Source organism: Octopus bimaculoides, chromosome 5 (genome assembly GCF_046866305.1).
Source record: "Octopus bimaculoides isolate indiv1 chromosome 5, ASM4686630v1, whole genome shotgun sequence".
Taxonomy (NCBI): Eukaryota; Metazoa; Mollusca; class Cephalopoda; order Octopoda; family Octopodidae; genus Octopus; species Octopus bimaculoides.
This window is the reverse complement of record NC_142932.1, coordinates 6,010,089-6,024,809: the sequence shown is the minus strand read 5'-3', so window position 1 is coordinate 6,024,809 and position 14,721 is coordinate 6,010,089. Positions and strand designations below refer to the sequence as shown.

The 14,721-nt window shown below is 33.1% G+C and overlaps 1 protein-coding gene across 3 annotated transcripts in view; it reads left to right on the top strand.

The window, feature by feature from the left end:
- The window catches only part of LOC106875752 (uncharacterized), a 31,736-nt gene extending 17,739 nt beyond the window's left edge, over positions 1-13,997 (top strand). For all 3 annotated transcript variants that reach the window (XM_052967974.2, XM_014924006.3, XM_014924007.3), the window contains 5 exons: positions 2,101-2,213; positions 3,129-3,315; positions 6,054-6,190; positions 7,454-7,617; positions 10,762-13,997. In XM_052967974.2, coding sequence (XP_052823934.1) covers positions 2,101-2,213; positions 3,129-3,315; positions 6,054-6,190; positions 7,454-7,617; positions 10,762-13,475 — 3,315 coding nt within the window. In that variant the 3' untranslated portion in view covers positions 13,476-13,997. The remainder of the gene's footprint in view (positions 1-2,100; positions 2,214-3,128; positions 3,316-6,053; positions 6,191-7,453; positions 7,618-10,761) is intronic.
- Positions 13,998-14,721: the final 724 nt, after the last annotated feature.

Here is a 14,721-nt window from a genome sequence, read left to right as displayed (position 1 = left end):
CAAGATTACAATGAATTGATGTAAATTTTTCAAGTTTTTACATTGTGATCAATAGTCCAGTTCTTTTTCATAGCCAAGTGCTTTACATAGGAAAATATTATTTATTACTTTCTTGTGTCAATGTTGAATTTACATTTTAATTGGAATTATTTCCATGGAGTTGCACTCCTCTCCAGAATAAATGTTCTGTAGTTTAATATTTTGGGGGATTTTTGAAAAACCTTCATGTAGTCATATTTGTTGAAAAGGGTTTAATACTTCTCAGGCTAGATATTTTTATCTCCGGTATTAAAAATCCTTTTCATTTTCAGCTTCTGTCTCTCATTATCACAAGTTTCATGAAACTTTTCTATCTTATATTGCTTCATAATCTGATTTCTCGGATTTATTTTAGAATAGCAATTTTGTAATGTTTATTCATCTACAACTGGCATTTACTTACTTTAGATTTTTGGACTTTATCATGTGTGTATATTATATACACATATCTGTTTTTATTGTGGGACTACATTTTCCAGTGTGTCCTCATTCTGTGTTATGATGTTAAGGAAATCTTGCTGTTGTATCTAGCAGAATGTACATCCTTGTAAGATGTTGTCTGTCATTAATTCAAAGTAAACTTTGCTGTTCTTATGCAGTCTCAGATCAGTCACTCAAAAATTATAATGAAAGACATTTCAGTCATAATTATCTTATCATTTGTATTAGCAACTGTATAACTTTTGAGAGCTGAATTTCTGAAAATTTAGGGTTACTATTTTCAGTTAGTTGTTTACCAAACATGACAGGTGTATAGTAAAAGTGTTTGATGTGAAGAAAGTTTGAAAATATATATTACTTATGAATTATGAGGTCATTCTCAGTTGAAATAGCTTTGTGGAGAGTGTTAAACTGAAGATCTAAGAGTCTCTTGTTTAATCTTAGGCATCAACATGTTGAGTTTCTGTTTTGTTCTTGTGATCATTATTAATCAAAATTAAGTCATTTGACTGACTTAATTAGGAAAGAGGTCTTAGTCATATCTACCTCCCAAATGTATCATCATCATAGATTTTTTTTCTTCTTTAGCTCTATTGCGACAGAATTGTGAAATTCCAAACAAATATTGTCGGCATAAGTAGTCAACTGCTAAATGCTTAATCAGTTCATGGACCACTGACATGTTCAAAGTCAAAGAGCATACATTCGTACCTTTTTAATCATGAGTACTTCTATCTTGCATGATTGCTTAACATTAAACCATTCTCCTGAGTTTAGCACATTTTCATAGCAGCAGCAACAAGAACAATAGTTTTTAAGGCTATGTTCCCAGATAAAGTAGAAGTTAACCTTGCAGGGCTCTATGGCAGTTTTTGCTATCTCCCACCCTTTGCTCTCATTTCCACCTACATCATCTTTAACCATATCTTTTTCAGTCTCTTCCTACTTTCCACATTCATTTGCATCATTTTCTCAACCAGTCAATTTCATGACTCACTTCTACTACTGTTCTTGCCTTTCTGCACATATGGTCACACTTCTGGTCAGTGCCTTCATCACTTCCTCTGGTCTTCTTGTCATCATTTCTACATTCCATATCCCACTATCTTTTTATAGTTTCTACAAAAGACATCAAGCACTTGGCCATCATAATTGGGCTGAATTTTTCCCTTACTTCAAGTTCCGATTATAATTTTTAATGAGACAGGAAGGTAACTCTACCGATATTTAATCATATGCATCTTGGGAGCTTTCTGGTGTGCCAACCATTTTAGTCAACTCCTACAACACAAAAGGATACAATGTACTTAATCTAAGCTGTGATATACATTATGTACATTTTCTTGCATTGTTATCAATCTCAATTAGCTCTTAACATACAATTTAACGCAAACATAAAGAGCATTTGGCCCAATATCCTAGTTTGCTGCTCTGATTTCAAATCATTTAATGATAGAAACTAGCACTAATAGTTCTATTTGTATCAGTTACTTTCCTTTTTCTACTGATTTTAGTTGCAATTATACTATATGTGATGAAGAATGACATCTTTGTTACTCTTGCAAACTTTTATCATATACTTTAGAAATTAAGATTGCTTTGTTTTTATAATTCTTTTAGGTATATAGATATCTGAGAATGTTTGATAAAGATGCTGGATTCAAGTTGATACCTTGTTATCGATATAAATGTGATGGACAGGTTGGTGGGAAAATTTGTTCTACGAGAAAATGGTGAGTTAATTTCTATTTTCTAATAAACAAATTGATCTTTTACATTATACCAGAAATTTTATAATCAGATTACTGTTTGTATGTTCACTAGAACATTCCATGAAAAAATATCTTTCTGAAGACAAGCAGTTTTAGTTATAAGACTAAAATTTAATCTCATAACATCAGTTGGTGTAAATTTATATGCACTGTGTACTCGCTTTGAATCAGATGATGAAAATATATGCAGCCCTATCTGCTGCGGTTTTGTACCTGTTTGTGTACCGGTTGATATAAATATCTGCTATCACTCACGGAGTCGATAATAGAGGCCACTGTGCAAATTTCAAGGAATCTGATAGGTTTGTTAGACTCTTCATGCAAATATTTCTAACTCAGTTTGAGACTTCATCACCATAATAGTATAAAAGCAGCAGTTTTGGCAGTTACACCATTTCTGCTATGATTTCCTATCAAATTTGTGCACATTCAGCAAATTCTTCTGGCCCTTCACAGAATTTACAGTTGCATCCAGCTACCCCGGTTTCGTTGAATTTACGGTCCTTGCAGTGATGACAGTTTACATAAATAAACAGTACATGCTTTAAAGTGGTTGACGCAAATATACGCAGAACCATTCTGTGCTAATTGCTAATCTTGGCTGAGATGATTGCCGTCAGTGCACCCTAGCTGCCTGATAAAAGACTTGAAGAATGTTAAAAAAACATTTTTTTTTTTTTCTTTTTTCATTTTTATTTTGAATTGCTTTACTTATATTTTGATTACTCATGTTCAAATTTTGTTGTTCTGTTTAAGTAAACAAATTAGACTGTTAATGATGTGTGCTGAAGTCTTTATTAATTATGTGTCATTATATACAATTATTATTCTGTATGATCTCCAGTTGATTAAGGTAGTTTTTATATGATATTGTAGGCGGAAACAAAATCGAGTTCCCATGCTAGTTGGTTGTATTGCTGAATTGACTAAACTTGAAGAAGAACAACTCTTGAAACCTGGTCTAAATGATTTTAGTGTTATGTTTTCTTGTCGCAAGAACTGTGCTCAATTATGGTTGGGCCCTGCATCTTTTATTAACCATGATTGCAGACCTAATTGTAAGGTAACTTTTCTGTTTTTCTATCATTTACTAAATTTTTCAATTTGTGTGTTTAAAAAAAAAAAACAAATGAAATTACCAAATGGACATGGTATATAAGTACCAGTTTATGTTTCATGGGTTCATATTTGTTAAAAATGTTTTGGTGTGTCTTAACAGAATTCTTAATATCACATTGTCTCAATTTACACAGACTAGGCACTGATTTTCTGTTAAAGTCACTTCTAATAGACTGCCCTCTTGTCTCTTGATAAATCTTTCAATCACTTAATGTAAGATTCTATACTAGTTTTAGGAATACTTGTAGTTAATGAAAAGTGTGTGAATTTTCATGTGTAAAAACGAAATAGTACTGAAATTACTACAGAGTACGGTTGAAAAGTTGTAATCTTAGTTGCAAAAGCTCTTAAATTCTCAAATCATGTTGTCTTGTTAAACAGTTGAGTTGATATTCTGTAAACACTTAAACTGGTCATGCATGGCTATGATTGACAACTGCCAGATATATGCGAAACAGTAATAGAGATGTCCTATGTTTCTGCTACAGTTATGATGTTGAGGTTTTGTTGTCCCTCCTTCCTGAGCTGCTTCTATCTCTCTTGTCTAACCTCCCCCACCCTTGCTATTTCCCATCAACCACACCTCCACCTTTGTTTGTCACCCACTACTTCTAACCCCATCTCTAGCTATCCATTACTGTTTCTCACACTTTTATGAAATTATCTACCATCTCATCCACCCCTTGATCTGCTGTCAGTATTCACTCTTATATTCACCTTCTTGTAATTGTTACAGTTCGCTCTAGCACATTGTTGCAACTGTCTTTATCTTCTTAACTACTCCCACCCACTCTTATATAATATAGCAAGACATCTGTGTTTATCCTATCATATTTAGCTTCTCAATACCTAGCATTAAGCCACTTCCCTCTCTTAAATATACCACATACTTAGTCAAGGTGTTTTCTTTATCTTGTCATGCGAGTTACTTGCTAGTGACATGTAAATAGCACCATTTGAGCTTGATTGTTACCAGCGTCACCTTACTGGCACTTTAGAAAATCATTTTGAGCGAGGTCATTGCCAGTGCAGATGGCATGTAAGAAACACCATTTTGAGCATGGCTGTTGCCAGTATCGTGTGACTGGCCCTCGTGCCGGTGGCACGTAAAAGCACCCACTACACTCTTGGAGTGGTTGGCATTAGGAAGGGCATCTAGCTGTAGAAACTCTGCCAGATCAGATTGGAGCCTGGTGCAGCCATCCGGTTCACCAGTCCTCAGTCAAATCGTCCAACTCATGCTAGCATGGAAAGCGGACGTTAAACGATGAAGATGATGATGTTTATGTGTGTATATGTAAAAGTGTGTATATATGTATGTATTTATATTTATAACTTAATCTTATAATAAACTTTCTATATTCTCTGATGAAGCCCAGAGACACATCCAAGTACCTTAATCTCATCTACCATCTACCAAATACTTCAGTTCACTGAAGGGATGGAAGTAGAGTGGGGTACTATGGCTTCTTGGCTGAAATAGCTGTAAGATACTATCCTACTTTTGATGCTCTACGTTATATATTTTAATAATTACCGGTATTTTTATATGTAGAGCATAATATGTTATACATGTATGTATATTTTTATATTTTTGTTTTTTTGTTGTTTTTTTTATAAATAAATAGGCATGATAGAATGTCTAAAAGTTGATGAACACCACCTCTCGATCCCCTTCACTTTCTTATTGCTGTATAAATTAAGGGTGAAAAAACTTTACCCTCACCCATTTATTACATTCAGTAGTGTAATTGCCATGCAATGAAAAAGCACTTGTGTATTAATAATTGGGTATTCTACCAGCAGTATATTGGATAGATATTATCCCTTAGTTGGTTGGATTCACAACCTTTAAATCTCTTGGAATTACACACACACACACATATATATATATATATATATATATGTTCTGGAACTGCAGAGAAAAAACTAATCAATAATTTCACACAATATCATTTTCATTGTTTTGTTAAATGAATGTGAACAAATCTCTGTAGTAAGTTAGGTTTATATCATAATTAATTCAAAAGGAAACTTGAAACAGTTATATGTAAAATATGATCTTGTTTCTTTGGTATTTCAAATCTATAAAAGTTAAGTGCCAAAAAATTGGTTGAATTGTTAATAAGGGAGGCAATGATCAAAATCATACCAACAATAGTAGGCCAACCAGCAAGTGGGATTTGCTAATTGTATTAGTGTAACAAACATAAGAAACTGAGCATGTTATATATTTATCCACTTCATGCAGGTATCAATACGTTCAACTACATGGTGGCTAAAATTGGTGTGTGTAGATTTTTTAAGACAGACTGGAAGGGATTTAGTATGGCAGTGTGATTGCCTGCAGAATTGGGTAATGTTGTTTGTTAGTGTTATGATATATATTTTAGAAAGTCTAGAATATACAGATTAACATATTAATTATATCAAAGATTAACATAGCTAATAGAAAAAATAATTATAAGACTGTTTAGAATATGCAGATTGTTATTTTGGAAAAGTTTTAAAACTGTCTTTAAATGATAGCTTTTGACAGTTTCCTGTGAGTGTATAAAGTCTCTACACAACATTTATATATAAAAACTGACTTGCTGAAATCATATAAATATAATTAAAAGTTTTTTTTTTCAACATCTTCAAGAATTGCTTTGTTAAGATTAAAAAAATTTATGTCAACAGTTTGTGTCTACTGGTCGGGATACTGCCTGTGTTGAAGTACTCAGGGATATTGAATCTAATGAAGAAATAACATGTTACTATGGAGAAGATTTCTTTGGTGATAAAAACTGCTTATGTGAGTGTGTTACATGTGAGAGGTAAGTAAATAATTTCGAAATTTTTCAAATACAAGCCAAAAAAAAAAAAATGTTCTGTATTGTTAAAGAACTATAGTTAATATTCTATTTCTTTAAATTTCATTCATATTTTATTTTAATGTATCTTAAATACTTTCTAGGTATTTTTAATGTTGGTGCCACATGATCCAGTTCTTTGGTTTGAAATTTTATTATGATTGTAAATATACAGGACTCTTATAATGTTGAGGGAAGCCCTCTAACTGGTGTTGTGGATGGAGCAAATATATAATCAGAGAATAGCAGTATGGTGTCTGAATAATATAGTATGTATGACTAGAAGACCTTTTCATAAGGTTCGTGAAGAAAGCTAAACAGCAGATAAAACCAGCTCCTTGCTTTTGTTTTATGCCAAAAATATGTTCCAAATTACTGCAGTGTATATCCAGAAAATTCAGGATATACTAGGGGAGAAATGATTTGGATACACTTTCGTTAAATGAAATGAAAAAATGTGAAAGTGGTACTAGATAAATCAGTCCACAAGAATGGGTGCACTGAAGTTGGTACAGTTTCTGCATCTTCAGATCAATCTTGAATAAACAAAAGTAGCAAAGCTAGGTTCTAATAAATGCATCTGATAATACACAGGCAGCATTGAGAAGTTGGAGGAGAAACTATTTACAATATAGAGAGATTAAATGAAGCTTCAGTAGTAGTTAGATAAGAATGTCATACTTGTTCATGGAGGAGTGCTATATCATACATTGTTCAACTACCGCTACAGTGGAAAGCTGACTTAGAAATTGTACTGAACTTAATGACTGAAGAAAGTAAGAAAACAGTTTCAAATAACACAGTTGTCAAAAGACTATTTCTTACTGGGAATCATATGCTAATTTGTTAGCTGACAAAACTGTTTATTGGCCCTGTTACCTTAAGTATTCAAAAGGAATGTACTTTCAGTTTTGTAAGAAAGGTTTGGTTGCTGTATTTTACTAAGCTTACTAATTGGTTCATGGCCTAGTAATGATGCTTACTCGCCAAGTTGGCTCTGGTTCAGCAGGCCTATATTCAAAGGTATTCCAGTCATGACTATCCTATAAATTTAGAAATGTTTAGAACTACATTGTCCAATATACCCTTTCATTACTTAAAATGTTGATGTGATCTGAGGGATTTTGGCTACTATTTCAAGCAGCTTCAGCCACTTTATAAGTGCTCCTGATTACCTTGTTTCTATTTTTTTAAACCATTGCCATAAATGTGAATTTTATCTTACAGGCGTAAAAAAGGTGCTTTTCAAGTAAAAGATCCACCTGGAAGCCCTGAACTGGACCAAGGTTACAAATTTCGGGATACTAATGATCGGATAAATAGAATGAAAAATCAGGCACTTCAGTCAAAAATGTCAATTAGGGTGAATGAGGCCTATATATCTGGAAATGGTAGGTATTCTAAATTTTTTTTCTCTTTTTGGTCTGTGAGTGAAAAATGTGTGCCCGGATATGTTTCAATCCTGAAGATTTCCTGCACATCTTTCAAAATTAGTGTCAGTATAAGGTTTTATGGCCTTCCTAAGGGAAAATACTTGCTCTTTACCCAAATAAATATCTTGGTCCAAAGAATTTCCAATTTACTCTTAGACGTTTTCACTTTCTCCATGCTTCTCTTCATGTCCCTACCAAAATATTAGACATTTTGAAGTAACTAAATTATTTTTCTTCTTTTCACACGATGCTGCCGGTGGGCTTGCCATTCTGGAGAGTTTTTGTAAGAAGCCACCCCATTTGGAGCTGGAGCCTTTAAAGACAGATTAAACATTGCAAACAAACATGTAATATTCTCTTTAAATTTTCTATTATGGACTAGAGAAAAATCATTTCAAAATTATCATTTTACAATTTAAAAAGAAATATTTATTATGCAAAAAATAGTAGCTATTCGTAAATTGACCTTTTTCACAAGCTGCTGAAGCGTAGAAGGTTAGGGAATCTTTCAAGAAACAGAATTTCAGTTTTAGTTTGGTTTCTTAATATCCTTCAACTGCAACAGAATCTAACAACTTTATCAGCAGACCTTAAGCAGAGCAATTTTCCCATTAGGAACTGAAGTATTTCTAATGCTAACTAAGCTTCTCTTTCCTTGAGAATTTATGAATGTTTTAACTCCTACTCTCTCCCTTATATCTTTTCTTCCACCATATAAGTAACTGGGTTTTTTTTCTTATCTATTTAATTTCAATTAATGTATTTTTTTAAGGCAAGGGAAAAAAATATGTCCGGCATTGTTTTATTCATAAAATGCCTAATTTCCACGTTTCAGCGGATTGTCAAACTTTTGTGAAATAGGCATCTATTGTTCATATTTTTGGTGACAATGTTTTTTATTTATTAGAATGTGATGCCTGAATGCTATGTTTCATTTGGATTGCAGGAGGCTTCTTTTGTTTTTCTTCTCTTTTCTTATTACCACATACCTTTTTATTTGTTTAACTTGTGTATTAATAGCAACAGCAATATTTATCTTCATTTTATTGATGCTCAACAAATATAACAAGAATTAATCCTAGTTGAATGTTTATAAACAGATTTGTTATTTAAGAATAGCTTGGCTATTTTTAAAATCTTGATTGACTGAAACCAAAGATGGACAATTTGTACTTAAGTCTGTAAAAATATTTGAACACCAGAAAAGTGTAATTGTGGTATTATATGTTGAAATGATTTGCATTTTGTTAAATGAACTATTAGGATTGGGAAAAAATCTTAATAGTTCATTTCTGGTTATTTCAAGTTTATTCAGTGGATTTCAAAACATTCTGCATGCTATTGTAGTCATTAAGCAGGTAAGGATGTAATGATTTACCAAAAGTGCTCTATAAATGATCTTTTTTTTTTTTTTAACTTTTACTCTAGCATTACATTAAGAAGTATAAATAGTAAATGTAAATGCATTATAATTTGTATAAGAATTTTGACCCTACTCCCTCTATTGTGCTGCGTCCTCTTACTTAAATTTTAAAATTGCTGTGCTGTTATCAGTTGCATTGTAAAAATGTTTCCCCTTTGCTTATTTATTCCTATTGTGATGTGAATTTATTGCTTGCTGCCTCTGCTTGTTCAGGCCTCTAATTATCACTCTACCTTTGATGATTGCTTCTCAAAATAGCATTTGTGAGCTTTTTGTCATGTTAGGAAATTATACATGATAATCCTTTATTTTTAATTATTTACCCTCAAGTGACTGATCATGTTTTAAATCCAATGTAATCTATATAGTCTAAGTTGTTATTTTAAAAATACCTCTTACTATAATGTTTATAAATTTCTTTCTCTATAATCACCTATGAAGTATATTCTTATATAACATTTTTACTTTAAAATAACCACTTTTTGTTTCACTTTACAACTTAGTCTATTGAAATTATTATTTTCTTGAAATAATTCAGTTTAATTCATTGATTTGTGAGAAAATGATAGAGGAATTATTATAAACAATTATTTTAATGAATCTGGTATGATTTAGGCTCTCTTTTCTTTAGAGAGTAACAGTGACCAAATTAATAAGGTACTGGACAAACTCGTTAAAACTTAAGTTTGTACCTGTCTTGAATAATTAGATATCAAGTCAAGATGTTTATCTCTAAACACCTGAGTCTACCTAAATGGGTAGAATGAATTTTATAATTCATACTGTTGGCAACTGCTCTCTGGAATTGTTAAGAATATTTTGTTGGCTAACAGTGCTGAGTTTTCAGATCCAATGTCAGGAATAAATAACTGAAATAAATTGGCACCTCAGTTTCTCTCCATTTGTGTTATGGAAACTAAAGCTGGATCCTTGTGGATGTTTGTTAGTATTAGACAATTTGATCTGGGTACTGGAAACTACACAATTTCTATTTAAATTAACTATTTAACCTGCCTGTCAACAAAATTGTCAGCTCCTCCTCCAGGTCATAATACAGAATCAGTTATAAAATGCAAACTCTTAATCATTTAGATATGTTTTTGTTTTTTTCACTTCCACTATGATGATTATTGACCTTTTGTGATACAAGCCTCTCAAATCCTATTAGCTAAGGAATATAGTGTGTTCTCTCTATACAATTATCTTTCATAAAATGGATAAATAACTTCTGCAAGAATATATTTTTAAATCAGAATCAAAATGATTAAGATAATTGTACATTTCACAAATTTGAAAAACTCATTTCAGAATCATATTTTACAATATAGTTAGTATTAAAATCTTTAATTACCATTTAGTATACCAGTCAACTATATCTTAAGTGAATGTTTAAAATATATTATTCAGCCAACTGAACATGTGAAAGAGCATCCTGACTTCATGTTTTAGAATATTAAATAGTATTTAGGTAGCCTTTAATGATCAAAATGTGTCTTTAAATAGTTTCCATAACAATATTCTTTTCAATTTTACAGAATTAATATTTCCAAAGCTTCTTTCTGCAGCTCTTCAATGTCCCAGATATTTTCACATGGTTAGCTTTGTATTTTTTCTAACTCTTTTCATTTTAGTTAATGATTTCTATATGTAATGTGCATTTTTCTCTTAATCTTTTACAGAAAATTGGGATTTCCGTTCCACAAATCTGAAAAAAAATGGACACCTCTTGAAGTCTGCAGAGTTGAAGAAACGAGGTATTACACGCTATGATGCTGAGATTCTCCTTTCTCAGGGTATCAACTTGCCTGAACCTAAAGTGGTGCTGGAGCGTCAGTTACCAGTCTCAATCAATGGCAGTCGGTCAGTTAATTTGAGTGAAGCTATGCACAGAGACCAAAGGAATGCTAGAAGAAAACGAGCCAAACAAAGCCCAAATAAATCAGTCCACAAGAATGGGTGTACTGAAGTTGGTACAGCTGCTGCATCTTCAGAAGAAATGAAAGCAACACCATCTGATGGTACTGCTCGCATTCCTGATATTTCTATTGCTGATGAAGTACCAGCTGAGCTGTCTGTGAGTTCCTCACAACAGACAAAAGAAACCTTTTCTTCGACTGCGATTGTTCCATCTGCATCTGAACTTAGCAATGAACAAGCAAAGACTGAAGCTTTCAAGTCAGACAGCCAGTCAGCTGTTCTGCATCTTAATAATAGCAGGAAGCCTTCTAAATTAGATGCAGCAGATACTGTCAGTGATAGTTGCAACAACGGCAGCCTAACAAATGGGAATTCTCAGTTCAATCAAGACAAGTATCAACTTGATTGTGAAGGGGCCCAAAGGGAAAATCCAGAAATCGAATTAGTTCCACCATCACTTGCATTACCATCAGTAACACTGCAGCAGGAAACAAAACAGGGCCAAACACTCTCAGCATTAGTTCTCAATGGAGAAGACAATACTAAAATAGAATTAAAGACAGCTTTAGAGTCAAAAATTTCACCATTAGTTCCTGCTAAAAATATATGTCAAAAAGATTTTTACCCAACCACCAATGAAAATTCTCAAAAACTAGAAACCCCCTCCAAAATTTCATGCCTGACTAATGGAGATACTGCTGAAAAGTTGGGAGGACAATCTGATTGTTTGCGACCCAATCAGCTGACCATCAACAGTAAGAATGACTGCTGGAAGTCATTGACTGACAGTGAGATTGCAGCTTCAACACACTCCATGGCCAACCTGCAGGTCAGTGATGTGTCTATGGATAGTACAGCAATCTACAATCAAGACAAGAAACCTTTTATAAACAAAAGCAAACAATCTATTTCTCTAAAAAATAATACTACTGTCAGGTCAAGTCCTCGACTGCGGCAAAAACCATTTGATCAAAATTCCTCTGATGGTCATGATGATGAAACTAGTTCAAAGATGAATGGAGAGGTTTTGTCTGATGTACTAGACTCTCCCTCAAAAAGAACAAAATCCACAGATACAGAAAACATGCCTCTTGAAACGGACCCTATTTTTTTCCCAAAGAGCATCAAGATGGAACTTTCATCACCCAAAAATATAAAATCAGAAGTATTGTCTCCCCAAGGAGATTCAGAACAAAATGTCATACCTTCTTTTCCTCCACTTCTTTCTAAGATCAAAGTTGAATGTTTTCCACCTAAAATCTCACACACAGATACTTTATTTCCTAGTAGCCCCACTAATACAGAGAGTATCTCCGTTCCAAAAATTAAAAGAGAAGATAATCCTTTCCTTTATTACACTTCTGAAAACATAGCCAAGTCTCCTCAAGCAGCTAAGTTGTCTTCCCAGTTTAGTGAAAAAACGTGTAATTCTCTAAGCAACAAAATCCTTCTGTCTACCCCTTGTCATAAAGCCCCTAGTGCACCTAGCTCTCAAAAGCATTCTCAGTCTGATGAAGTTTTTAAGCATTCATTTCTGCAATCTAAGATTCAGTCTACTCCACCTCATCTTAATTATATTCATGCAGCAGCTGATGTTAGTGCTGGTTTGCAGAGGACTTCTAAGATAGAAGCCTCTCAGTTTTCTGAGAAGCCTTCTGGCCTTGTGCCTTCCCCTCAATCTGATGTCCTACCATCACCTGTGCAAACAACAAAATTTGATTTAATAAATCAGTCAGTACCTAAAGTATGTGTAAATTTATTAGATAAGTTCTCTGAAACCAGCCCAACGTCATACACTCTTCTTAACACACCAGGAAGTTTGAAACTGCGCATTCGTGACCCTAGTATAAAATCTAGCTTCCCTGAAATAACTCGAAAAATGTTCAACCAACAGTGTAAAAAAAGCAGTCCTATAGCAGCTGCAGGGAGCAAACACCACAAATTGACTAATACAAAACGCAAGCATTCACTGCCTCGTTGCCATACGCGATATGATAGCAGCCTGGAAACTGAATCACAATATAAGATTCCTAAATTGACTATCCGCATGCGTCGAGACCCAATCCTGGAGGAACACCTATCTTCCAATCAATCAAACTGTGTCCTCTTTGATCTAGAGGATTCATCATCATCCTCATCATCATTATCATCATCCTCGTCCTCATCCACATCATCATCTTCGTCATCATCATCATCATCTTCCGCACCTCGGGAAGCACATTGTGATAGGTCCTCCTCTTCATCTTCTTCACACAAACACAGACGCCATCACAGAAACAGTAGCAGCAGCAGCAGCAGTAACATTTCAAAACACACTGAACATTCCTATCTGGCAACTCAAAAACAAACCAAGTCAACCCTTGATTACCACTACCAGTCGTGCCGGCCAATCCAAACAACACCAAAAAAGTTACGGTTAAAATTACGAGATTGTGCATTTGAGCTCCACATCCCACCTGGTAGTATAGCAGAATAAACAAATTGTTTCATTAGAGCTACTGAATTTTGGAAGAAAGAAAAAAAAAAATTTAATTTAAGGATGTTACCAATAAAAATATAAGCTCCAAACCCTGTTAACTAGGTATGTGTCTCAGCTTCATAAGCAAAGAAAGTAATATCGAGAAGAAATAATATTGAAGCAAGTTGTCTCTGTAAATTTGTGTTGCTGTGCTGGTCTTTTGGTTGTTCTGTATTGTGTATTCTAGTTATCTGCTGGCCTTAATTGTTTGGTTTTAATGCCAATCAGTTATGGCTTTGTGTAAGATCAATGTAGCACCTTACTTTAAACCAACTGTTAGCCATTCTTTCTGACACTGTAACCTTTATTTGCTGAGCTACTTGGAATATTAAAGGAGACATCATCAAATTTTAATTTCCTCTTGCCTACATGAGGGTTTCTCTCTATCTCTTTTTTTTTTCTTTCTTTCTCAATAGCATAAAATATATGAAATGTCAGTAGCTATTATTTCATAGGAAGTAAAATTAAGCTGTTCTTTTATTACCGTGTTTCTACAATTTGACTCATTAGTAATGTGCTTTATTTTGCTGCTTCAGCTCAGGAGAGTCGATAAAATTAATTTCAGAGTCAAGAGATTTCTAACAAAAATTGTTACTGAACTCAGTATTTGCTGTGAAGATATTTAGAGTCTCTTGCTATAACCTGATTTTATCGTTGCTGAATGATATGGCTGTTTAGTTTTATGCTAACTTGTATTTAAAAACCCCTCCACTGAATATCTTCCATTTAAAAAAAAAAATTTTCCCCCACTCAGTGGGAAAACAAAGGGTAGAAAACTCACATCAAAATCCATTTTTCTTTTTCTGGGTTTATTCTAGTTACAAATGGGAGCAAGTTAATATTTACTGTATATATATATATATATATATATATATATATATATATATATATGTATATAGTGGAATTATTGACCTCAATTTATAGAATTTATTCCTAATTTAAATGTCACTTTTTAAATTGAATTGTTTTTTATTTTATTTTATCAATGTCTTATTACATCTTGGTTAAAACAAATATTTTTTCCATGTTTCTCATTCAGTTTTTAAACAGTGCTGATCATCTGGAAAGAATGAAACAGTAATTTGTATAAAGATGCATTTCACTATGAAATTTGTTTATTAATATTTCATTGATTAATATAGTTAACAATTAAGGTTTAGATTTTTTTATATACTTAAACTAAGTTTATTTTGTGATTCTAGGT